Below are 10,736 nucleotides of genomic sequence, written 5' to 3' on the forward strand. Positions count from 1 at the left end.
GACCCCAAAGCAATCCTATCTACCATGCCAAGCAGATCCCGGCAGTGCCCTTGAACACCATACTCACTCCCAGTGCCCCATCAGCCCCATAGACCTCTCTGCTCACAGGAACACCCAAAGGTGCTGGGATCCCCCTGACCCCAAATGTCCCCTCCTCAAAGGCTTTGCAGAGTGATCCCAGTGGGAGAAAGGTGGGGGGCATGAGAGGCATGGGGGGGCCTTGTTTGGCATAGGGATTAGCAAACTCCCAGAAGTGATGGTGGTCTCCCCCCTCCCCACCGGACATGCAGGCAAATATTTGTGCCCAGACTTCGCAGGACAGCGAGAAGGAATTTCATTCTTGCGCCCACCTGCGGCTCGGCTGCCTGGCATTAACCCCTTCACCACTCCATGGGATGCAGGGAGAGGGAAGAGGTGCCCTTCTGGCATACCCCATGCCCTGCATTGGAGTGGGGATCTCAGCTGAGGAGCAGGATGGGAGAAGGGGCACAGTGGAATTCCCTCAGATGTCAGCAGAGCGACTGGCAAGGTGCCCTTGCCCAAGGCAGCAGCTGGAGGGTCTGCCCATGGGCATCCTCTGGGCAGCACCTAGGGCTTTGCCCTAGGGTGCTGAGCAGCATGTGGCTTGGAAGGGTGGGAAAAATCCTGCCACCCTGACCAAGGTGCCCCCTGCAAGTCCCTTTGCCCAGCAGTGTCAGTGTTCTCCTGAGATCGTTGTCTGGGAGCAGCGTGAGAGCGGGGTGTACAGGGAGCAGGATTTGATCACGGATGTTTATTGGCAATTGGCAAATATAGAAAAAAAGCCCAGAGGATGCAGGAGGGACCCTGCTCCCGGGGGCTGCCTGTGATCGGGGAGAGGCAGCCCGGGTAGAGGGTCCCCTGCTGCCTGGCACCCCCAAAGCCCTGCTGTGCTCCTTTCCCTGGCCCCGGAGCCAGCTGTGCCCTGAGCAAACGCGGCTGTTTGCTCACGCCAGGATTAGCCGCTCCCTTTGTTCCTTTGACTTTCTCTTCCCTTTATGCCAGACCCTTTTATGGGGGCTTCAAAGGGAGCTGGGACCCCCCTCTCTGCCACTGGAAGGCCAGGTTTGCTTTCCATGCTACCCCGGCCTTGCACTGACATCTTGGGGGTGCCCATCGAGCACATCTGGGTGGCCTGCGGGGACGGCAGCTGTGCCACCGATCCACAGTCTTCCCCCCCCAACCTGACGTCTTCCCCCTCGTCCCCCTCCCCTCCCTTGACTCCTGCCACCTCCTGCTGTCTTCAGCACCTTGGCAAAGTGGGTGCGAACTGCTGTCCCTGCAGCGGGATTCCCGGCACTTTGCACCCTGTAAGGAGAGGTGGGAAACTTGGCACAGAGATCCGGCCAGCTGTGCAGTCCCGCAGCCCCGCCTGGCTTCCTGTCCCCTGCCAGAGCCCTGGCTGCTTGGTTGGAGCTTGCATCCCTCTGGGGTCCCTGTGCTTCACTGCCCCCACACCCCCTCCCTCCACAATACACAACAACCCTGAAATCGGGCTGAAGCCAGCAGCAGGGGCTCCCCCCCACATCCTCCTCTGCCTCCGTGGCACGGGCAGCAAATGGTGGCATTGCCCTTTCTAGTGGAGGAATACTAGGCTGCCCACGGGCACAGGCTGACACTGCCTGCTAGTTTCTGGCAAGACTGAAAAGGAGCATTTTGGAGTGAAGCTACTATTGTGGATACCTCAGGGTGCCTCAGTGCCCACGGGGCCCCATTAGACCTCCAATTTACAGTTGCTCCCCAGTTTCCCCGATCGGTTGTTTGCCTAATGAAGAGGGAATGCGAGCACTGCAGCTCTCCAGCCCGGCATCGCCAATGGCTTGGCCAGGGAGGGACGGGGACATGGCTGTGGTAGGGGCATAGCAGGGACAACATGGGGCAAGTGGTGGGACTGGGGCCAGCGCTGGCAAAGGGGTTGAGGGTGCTGACGAGTGTGTTTGCAGCTTGTCACGTCCGCAGATGGACCACAGCCGTGTTGTGGAAGACTGGAGGTGTTTGACCCCAGTGCTCACAGGTCTTGTTGCTCAGAGCTGTGACCGGACGGGCTAGGTTGCCTGTCTCGTCCCTGAGCTGTGGCACCCACTGGATTCCCCATCTGGGCACCCTGTAAGGTGGGCTGTTGTGGGCTGAGCAGGGCGCGGAGCAGGCGGAGCAGGGCTGCGTGTTTACTCTGACTGTTGTCACCCGGCCAGGCGCTGCCGGGAATCGTCGGCCGCAGGGACAGGGGTGGAACGTGCGAGAGTGTGCAAGAGACGGCATGTGAGAAGGAAACGCGCGGGCTGCGGGGAGACTGGGAGCAAGAGGATGTGGGCTAGGAGTGGGGTGTCCCCCAAAGGGAAGTGTAGGGGTTGCTGCCAGGGCAGAGGGTTATCTGAGCAGGTGGCCTGACATGTGCCAGGGGAGTGCGCATGTGCACACGCATGTCTGGGTGCACGTGGGGGGTGTGTACCGGGTGCCATTACGGACACACATGTACGTTCGGGTATGGGGCTGTGCATCCCCCACCAGAGTGCCTGGTGGGGGCTGGCTTTGCTGGGGAAGGACATGCAAAGGTCTGGTGTTGAACAGACTCCAGGTGCTTTTCCTACACCTCTGGGTGCCCCACCCACCCCACTCCCAATACCCCTGGTGAAACAGCCCCGAGACCATCCAGACCCTTGAGCTCCATCACCTACCCCAGTTCAGAGGGGTCCATCACTGCCACCCCAGGCATCTCCAGAGCCTTGAGTATTCTCTGTGTGATGGATGCAGGGGTAAGACCACACCTCTGAACAAGGGTCCTCAGGGATCAGGTCTAACTTTGGGTAAGGGTCACTAGGGATGAAGTCTACCTGTGGGAGAGGGACACCAGGGACAGGGTCCATCTTCAGAGAGTCACCAGGGTCCATCTCTGTGAGAGGATCTTTGGTGGCCTTCATACCTGGCTGCTACAGACGGGAGCAGGACCCTGTTAGGGCTGATGCTCCCAGACTGTCCAGTGCAGGGTCACTGACGCCATCCCTTCTGCAGGTACCAGGGCCACCCCCACGCCCTGGAGAGGCACAGCTGAGGCACTGACCACTGAGGCTGCGGCTGCCGAGCGCTCAGGGCGGGGGGCAGGTGAGCAGCCGCGAAGGGCCCGCAGGGACGCCCTTCCCGCGCCCCGAGCCAAGGGAGGAAGCGGCGGGAGGCAGGAAGCCGTCCCCCGGGCCCGGGGCCCCCGCCGCGATTTCGCTCGAAGGTCAGCGGCGACACAACAGGAAATCGTGCTGCCTCGGCTGGGCAGCCAGGCCGGAGCCGGAGGGCCGCGCCGTGCTGTCCCGGGGCCGCTCCCGGCCTCCGGCCCTCCGTCCCGGCTGGGCGGCTCGCGGGGAGCCCGCGCCACCGCTGCCCTCCATGGAAGGGGGACGGGAGCCGGGGAGCAGCCGCTGGCCCCAGGGCGGAAGATGCAGGGCCGAAGCCCCCAGCTGAGCATGGAGCTGAACAGTGAGTGCACGGCTAGAAAGGGGGACGGGAGCACACAGGGACAGCTGACGCCGTGGCCCCAGAGCCAGAGCGTTCCCTGCATAAGCCCCACAGGTGGGCACAAAATCCCAAGGGGTGGCTTTGCACTGGTTGGACCTGGCCACTGCCAGGGTGCAAGGGCAGCCGAGCATCCTTTCATGCCCATCCTAGGCAAACAGGCTGCACTGAGGGCTTTTGGGGACAGGTGCAGTGGCAGGGCAGGCAGCGAGGCAGGAGGACGCAGAGAGCCTTTGGAGAGGAGATGCCTGTTGCCAGGGTGGGAAGTCACTGGGCACAGTGGCACACCAGTGGCACTGGGGAAGGCAGTGCTGGCAGGAGAACACGCAGGCAGGGCAGCAGCAAGGACCAGATGTTCCCTGTGGGACACTGCAGGCTGGGATTCCCCGAAGTGCACGTGATGTCCAGAGCTGCTCTTGGCACAGATCTGGAGGGCTGGCCCTGGTCTGCACAGGGAGTACAGCTCTACTCCCTTGCCTGGAGCAGGGCCAAAAAACCTGGCACAGACATGGCTGTGCAGCCTCTTGGCACACACGACTGGCACAGGAACCAGTGAGCACTGGGCATCCTGTGCTGACTGACTGGAGGGCAGCACCAGACCCTCCTCAGCCCCCAGATCTCCTCTTGCATCCCCACCACGAGGCCATCAAGGGCACCACTGGGCTAGGGGGAGGGCTTGACACTTGCAGGCATGGACCTGGGCTGGTGCTGCCCAGGGAGAGTAGCACAGTGGCTAAGGTAACTCTGTCTTTCCCAGGACTGCTCCTCCTCACATCCTTCCTCCTACATGTGAAAGAAGACCGTGCCAGCCCAGCACGGCTGGTCTGTGACAACAGGCTTATCCAGAAGTACATCATGGAGGCCAAGGACATGGAGAAGAGAGTGGTAAGGATACAGTGCCCCCCAAAACCAAGGCCAGGAATATGCACAGGTTCTGGCAACTCACCTTGACATCTCCTCTCCCCACTAGGGCCAGTGCCAGGCCCTGCCTGCACTCAGCTGCCCTGCAGTGCTGCCCTTGGTAGACTTCAGCCTCCAACAGTGGAAATCCAAATCGGTGAGAGGGGCTGGGAGGACAGTACTGGTACTGGTACGCTCTTGGGTTGGCACAAGCACCAGAAATGCCAAACAAGATGCCTGTGGGCATATCTGGTGGCATGGGGAGGGTAGAAGGCTGCATCCAGGGTGGGCATAGGAGTGGGTCAGGCCACTCATTATTTGCTCCCCCAGAATGAGACCAAGCGGCGAGAGATCTTGTGTGACCTGGCCCTGCTAGTGGGTGCTGCCACAGGGGCCCAGGGCCAGGTGAGTGAGGAGTGCGGGGCCAAGCACCTGAACCAGCTTTACCGACATGCCAACTCCTTCTTCCTGCTTCTGCAGACATTCAGCTGGGAGGTAAGACCTCCCCATGTGAGCCAGACCACCCTGGCACAGGTGCCAGCTGGGCTGGGTACAATGGTCACTCCTCTGTCCCACTCTGGCCCCTCAGGCAGGACACTGGGAGCCAAGCTGCTCCCCACACTCCATGGAGCAGACCCACATCACCAGCATCTTCCTCACCTACCGGCAGTTGGTACAGGGCAAGCTGCGCTTCTTCTTCCATGACCTGGCCAAGGTCTTGTGCAAAGGACAGGGGGACAGCAGAGACCGTCCATGCGGGGCCCTGTGAGGCTGCACACAGGGTTTGCCCCCAATCTGACGTTGGAGCAATCCTGCTGGACACTGACCTGTGCTCTGAGTGCCCCAGGACAATGCTCAAAATATACCCACAGGGAAAGGGTTGGCTCCTGTTCCTCGAGTCTTCAGTGACCACACAGCCCACAAAGGCAAACAGCAACATCCACATGCCAGCGGGCACAGGCCCTGCTCGCACCTGGGCAGACACCTCTACTGTGAATGCTTTTTGATTAAAGAGCTATTTTTCTAAAGGGTTGTGTGTGTCTTCTCCCTGGCTCCGGGCAGGAGCAACTCCTCTGGGACACGCTCCCAACTCTGTCCAGCACCTGCTCCCTCCCGCGGCAGCCACCAGCACTGCAGGGACCCTCTGCCTGGCCCTGCACAGGACCTGAGGGGCCACTCCTCACCCTCTGCATCCACCTTCCAATCCCGGCACAATCCGTGCCCAGAGTGGTGGTGGCTGGAGAAGAGCCCGGACAGATTTGAACTCCCCATCCTTTGGGAAGTGGCAGGGTCCTCCTTTGTGCCCTGCACAGGTGTATCCATTCTCTGCCAGTCTCATCTCTCAGCAAGCACAGCCAGATATAGAAAACATCCCAGTTTAATCAAAACTAAGTCAGCCTGCCTCAGGATGGCTCCTGAGGGAACGGTTCCCAGCCCCGAGGCAGGCAGGTAGGTGGCTATCACAGTCTGGCTTCCCCTGGTCAGAGCCAGGGCTGAGTCTGCTGCTGAGCACAGGAAGGTGGAGGTGAAGAGATGCCATCAGGCAGCACTTGAGCACCTGGCACTGTCTCCACTTAGATGTTAGGCACCTCTGTCCTTGCAAATGGAGCTGTGGATCCCAGTAAGAGTCAGAAGAGGCCAGGATGAAGACATGAGACTGCTCCCTCCTCCTCAGCTCCAGAGAGGCTGGGCAGCACAGATGCTGTGGCAGAATTTGGGGTCTCAGGGCTCCTGTTTGCTTGCCCGCAGGATGTCTGTGGGGCAGCCATGGAGGGGTGCTAGAAGGCCAACTTCTTCATCAGCAGATAAACGCGAGAGTCCACCTCAAACCCGTGCAGGTTGTTTGCATCTCCCTGCAGCCGCATGAGCAGCCCCCCGTAGGACACGTAGGCAGAGCTGGGACAGGAGAAGAGGAGCAGTGAGAGCAGGGAATCCCATGGGAGACCCAAGTTGAGATCCTAGTGTCCCCCACAGCCCCCAGGGCACTGTGTTCCCCCCTCCTACCAAGAGGCACTCACAGGCGTGTGGCTGCCTCCGTGGAGGTCTCATCCCCCTCGATCCGGTACACCTTGCCGTACATCACGTACTCAAACTGGTCTGCCCTGCAACAGCACAGCGTGAGGTCAGCAAAGGATTAAACCCAGACAGTACTCCATGCTCAGTGTCCTCTGAGAGAAAGTATCTCACAGTCACAGAATCAGGCAGGTTGGAAAAGGTCTCTGAGATCAAGTCCAACCCTTGATCAATCACCACTGTGTCAACTAGACCAGGGCACTGAGCGCCACATGCAGTCCTTCCTTAAACACCTCCAGAATGCTGACTCCACCACCTCCCAGGGCAGCCCATTCCGATATTTAATCACCCTTTCTGTGAAGAAATTCCTCCTGATGTCCAACCTGAGACATTAAATCTCTTGAACTTCACTTTCTCCCCTGTCCATGCTCACATGAGTCCCATACCTGGACGGACGGTCATCTGTGGGGTTGTACTCGCCATCATCCAGGGTGCCATCCTCATACAACGTGCTGGCGATAACCAGGCGGAATTTGTCTCCTGGGAAGAGGGCAGAGGAGAGGTGAGAAGGCAAGGGCACAGCCAGAGCAGCAGCAGCCACAGCCAGAACTCAGGGTAGTGGTAAACAGCCACCCTACCAGCTGTTTGGCTTGTGATAAACAAGCCCTGTCCCTGCTGCCAGTCCTCCACCAAGACTGTGGGGAACAAGTGAAAGGTCACACTGAATCCTGTGCCTCCCTGTTCACCACATCGTGGAGGAGACCAGAGCCACTAGTACACACTTCCCATGTTTTCAAAGGAGACAGCAAGATATTCACAGGGAGAGTCCCAGAGAGCTTGGCTGGACCCTGGGCAGGAACATGAGCCCTGAAGCACCAGTTCCAGCCCTTCTGTGCTTCACTGAAGACAAGACTCTCTTTTCCACCCATTTAGTGTATTTAGCTGCAGAAATTCATGTCAGGTCTCCCTTAAAGCTTGGCCATCAGCAGGTGAGGCAGTTTCCCCAGACAGCATCTCTGGGGAATGGAACAGCAGTGAGTCCAAACACACACAGGGAGGCGAACCAGAAGCCAGCTCAGTCCCAGCACACTGAGAGTGCCCAGAACCTCCTGTGACCTGGGGACAGCGCAAGGGCCAAGGAAGCCTGGGACAACTCATTCCTCGGTCACAGCAAATTCAGGCTCTATCCTCAGAGTGCTCCTCCAACCTCCCCCACCGAAGCTGATACCGGCTGACCCGCTCTGGGCTATCAGCCTGATGGCTTACCAAGGTCCACGGGGTAGATCTGGATGTTCACGTCCAGGATGAGATCCATCTTGAACGACTCACTCTCGCAGTGCAGCCGAGACACTGGGGAGAACAGGAGAGTCAGGGACCAGGACAGCGACCACTCCCGGGGGCTGGGTGGGAACAGGACCCCCTTCCAATCCCTGCCGGGCACCCGAGCAGATTGGGCAGGGACGCCAGAGCCCGGGAGCTGACGGAGGCGTGCACAGCCAGGGACAGGAACACGGTGGTGAGGGGAAGGGAGGGTACCGGGGGCCGCGGGGACGGCACAGCAGCCGGGCTGGGGAAGCCCCGGGTAAGCGGGACGCTCCGGGGGCCGGGAACACGTGGAAGGGACGGGGCACAGAGGACACCGCCAACGGGAGGGGTACAGCGGGGACCGGGAGAAGGCAAAGGGCGGCGCGGGGCCCAACTCACCACGGTCGAACTTCTTGCCCTCGGGGTCGATGTCCTTCACGTCGAAGATGTCCTCGAAGAGGATCCCGGCCATGGCGACGACTCCGCGTCCCGGCTCCGCTCCCGCCCGGCGCGCTGTGATGACGCACTCGCCCTGCCACGGGGACCGGAAGCGGCTTCAGAGTGGGCGGGGCCACCTCCTTGCCAGCACTACCGGGGGAGCCGCGCGGTCCTGCTGCCCGCCCGCCCCGCGCATCGCCAGGGGGCGCCGCGAGGCCGCGGATGGAGCCGCGCGCGGAGCGGGCCCGGCAGCGCCCCCGTGCGGCGGGTCCGGGGTGTGCCCGATGGGGTCCGGGGGGTCCCCGATGGGGCCCGGGGTATTCTATGGAGTCCGGGGTATTCTGGGGGATCCGAGGTGTCCCTGATGGGGTCCGGGATGTTCCGAGGGTGTCCGGGCTGTGCTGGGGGGTCCAGAGTATTCCAGGGGATCCCTGATGGGGTCCGGGATGTTCCGAAGGGGTCCAGGATGACCGGAGGGGTCCGAGTGGTGCCGAGGATGGGTCTGGTATGTCCGGGTGGGGTCCAGAATGTCCCAGGAGTTCCAGGATGTCCCCGAGAAAGTCCGAGATGTCCCTGAGGGGTTCGGCCTGCCCCTGGGCGGTCCGAGATGTCCCTGGTGGGGGTCCAAGCTGCCCCGCGAAAGGTACGGGTTGTCCCGAGGGAATCCGGGATGTCGCGGGGCAGCGAGGCCCGGGATGTTTCGAGTGCGGTGGGGGTCCGGGATGATCCGGGGAAGGTCCGGACTGCCCCTCGGAGGGTCTGGGCTGTTTCGCGGGGGTCTCGTAGCCCGCGTCCCACACTCGCGGCGTGGCACAGAGGGGCTACTCCCGCGTTCCCTGGCCGCGGCCAGGTATCGGTGTGATGAGCCGCACGTACTCAGCCGGCGACGGGCCCGAGGGCTGCAGCCCCCACCAGCTCCTTCCCTCTTCCACACCAGCCACGGCGGGGGCCACACGTGTGACACCATCCCCCGTGTCCTGCCGATGAACCGTGAGGAGAGCAGGGGTGGCTGGCACGGCCGGGGCTGCTCACACGTTGGGCACCACGGGGTGCTCCATGCCTGGCATCTGGTCGGGAGCCGCCGGCATGTGTTCAGGAGTTCAGCCCTGTTCCCCCACCCCGCTCCCCGAATGCCACCGCCAGCCTGCCTGGACAGATTTTTCCCCGGCTCAAGCAAGACGTGACAGCGCGGATCCTTCACCTCGCTTGGGCAGCAGTGCCCGCTCGGACGTGGCACAAGGGCCGGTGGGGCGGGCAGGTGTCCTGGTGTGACAGAGACTGGGAAGGGCAGGCGGCACAGTGTCATGTGCGCAGTACATGCCAGCAGCTCGCCGGGAACCATGAGGCCGTGAGTGGGGTCATCTGTGGGACACAGGTCGCTCTGTGTGGCACTCATGCCTTCAGAGAGGTGGGATATAGCCCACGCTGTCCCCGGGAGCCAGACATCTCCAAGTCGTGATCTGGGGTGGTACCCAGAGCCGAGGTGCCCCAACATCCACACGGGGATGCCTGTCACAAGCTGTCTGTTTTCTCCAGACCCATATAGGTGTGACCTCCCCATGGCGTGTCCCCTCCATGACACGGTATCAGCGCATCCCCAAGCATGCCTGCGGTGCAGGCAGAGGAACGGGACAGTGCGGCGACACGGCGGGGACACTGTCTTGACGGGGGGTGCTCCTAGCAGGGGGATGGTGGCCTGTTGGGGGAATGTGGGCGGTTCACAGCAGGGTCACCCCGCGGCAGTGGCACTCAGCAGGGAGTCTTTAATGCGCTGGGACATAACCTCTGCTCTTTCTAAACATCGCCTCGGCGGGTGATCCCCCCCAAGCCTCCCAGCCCCCTCCCCACTCTGCCCAGCCAGGGTCGGGGCAGGGGCACAAACCTCCCTGGCAAAATGTGGGGGCCACTGACAGGCACACTGTCTGGTGCAAAGCGTGGGGTGTGGATCCCTCACCCCGGGCTCCCTGTGCCCTCCTGGCATCCTGCACCCCGGGGTGCCCCTGCCCCCTTGTCTGGGGTCCAGGGCTGGGCTGTAGGGGGGCTGGGCACTCCTGCGTGGGGGACTGTGGGGGCTACTTGCGGCTGCGCAGGTTACCATGGGGTGGCAGCAACACATCGAACATGGCAGCGCACCCTCAGGGTGTGCCAGTGCCGGGGCAGTCCTACCCCAGCCAGATGCACCAATCTGACCAGTTGCCCCCTCCAGCATCCCTAGGATGCCATCCTAGAGGAATGTGACCAACCAGGCAGGGACCAGCTGGCCACGGCAGAGTAGCGTGGGGCCCAGGGCTGTTTTTCAGAGAGGGGTCCATGTGCCAGCCCCCACTGTGCTCAGGGTTACCCCTGAAAGCCTGGTGTGATTCAAGTTGAGGGGACCCTGGCACAGCTGTACTCCCTGCTTGGATGCTCTCAGGGTCACTGCAGGGTGACACAAAGGGCTAATCCCACTTGGCTGTCTCTGCCTGCCTCCTGCTGAGACCTGGCACACTCAGTGCAGGCTGTCAGGCAGCTGGGACCGTGCTCACCAGCTGGTGTGACAGCCCTCAGGGTGCTGCTACCCA

General features: G+C 61.8%; 2 protein-coding genes across 3 annotated transcripts; one reads left to right on the forward strand and one right to left on the reverse strand.

The window, feature by feature from the left end:
• The first annotated feature begins 3,283 nt into the window (after nucleotides 1-3,283).
• THPO (thrombopoietin) lies at nucleotides 3,284-5,433 on the forward strand. The gene is made up of 5 exons (XM_071566615.1): nucleotides 3,284-3,483; nucleotides 4,277-4,404; nucleotides 4,490-4,576; nucleotides 4,750-4,914; nucleotides 5,009-5,433. Exons 1-5 carry the CDS (start codon nucleotides 3,444-3,446, stop codon nucleotides 5,186-5,188), a joined length of 600 nt encoding a protein of 199 aa, XP_071422716.1. The 5' UTR covers nucleotides 3,284-3,443; the 3' UTR covers nucleotides 5,189-5,433.
• Nucleotides 5,434-5,781: 348 nt separating this feature from the next.
• Nucleotides 5,782-8,239, reverse strand: POLR2H (RNA polymerase II, I and III subunit H). Of its 2 annotated transcripts, XM_071566356.1 has the most exons (5): nucleotides 8,137-8,239; nucleotides 7,699-7,782; nucleotides 6,879-6,972; nucleotides 6,438-6,521; nucleotides 5,782-6,315 (listed from the first exon to the last, which is right to left on the reverse strand). In XM_071566356.1, the coding sequence occupies exons 1-5, from the start codon at nucleotides 8,207-8,209 to the stop codon at nucleotides 6,198-6,200; spliced, it is 453 nt and encodes a 150-aa protein (XP_071422457.1). In that variant the 5' UTR covers nucleotides 8,210-8,239; the 3' UTR covers nucleotides 5,782-6,197. The 2 variants fall into 2 exon arrangements, with proteins under 2 accessions (XP_071422457.1, XP_071422459.1); XM_071566358.1 differs by lacking the exons at nucleotides 6,438-6,521; nucleotides 6,879-6,972.
• Nucleotides 8,240-10,736: the final 2,497 nt, after the last annotated feature.

This window comes from Pithys albifrons, chromosome 11 (assembly GCF_047495875.1).
Source record: "Pithys albifrons albifrons isolate INPA30051 chromosome 11, PitAlb_v1, whole genome shotgun sequence".
Lineage (NCBI taxonomy): Eukaryota > Metazoa > Chordata > Aves > Passeriformes > Thamnophilidae > Pithys > Pithys albifrons.

Excerpts from the sequence above, each read along its gene's own strand:
- THPO (XM_071566615.1), top strand. The coding sequence starts at position 3,444 with ATGCAGGGCCGAAGCCCCCAGCTGAGCATGGAGCTGAACA. Across the intron at positions 3,484-4,276 it reads GCTGAGCATGGAGCTGAACA|GACTGCTCCTCCTCACATCC; the intron begins GTGAGTGCACGG and ends TGTCTTTCCCAG. Across the intron at positions 4,577-4,749 it reads AACAGTGGAAATCCAAATCG|AATGAGACCAAGCGGCGAGA; the intron begins GTGAGAGGGGCT and ends TTGCTCCCCCAG.
- POLR2H (XM_071566356.1), bottom strand. The coding sequence starts at position 8,209 with ATGGCCGGGATCCTCTTCGAGGACATCTTCGACGTGAAGGACATCGAC. Across the intron at positions 6,973-7,698 it reads GATCTACCCCGTGGACCTTG|GAGACAAATTCCGCCTGGTT; the intron begins GTAAGCCATCAG and ends CCCTCTTCCCAG. Across the intron at positions 6,522-6,878 it reads ACAGATGACCGTCCGTCCAG|GGCAGACCAGTTTGAGTACG; the intron begins GTATGGGACTCA and ends GTGCTGTTGCAG.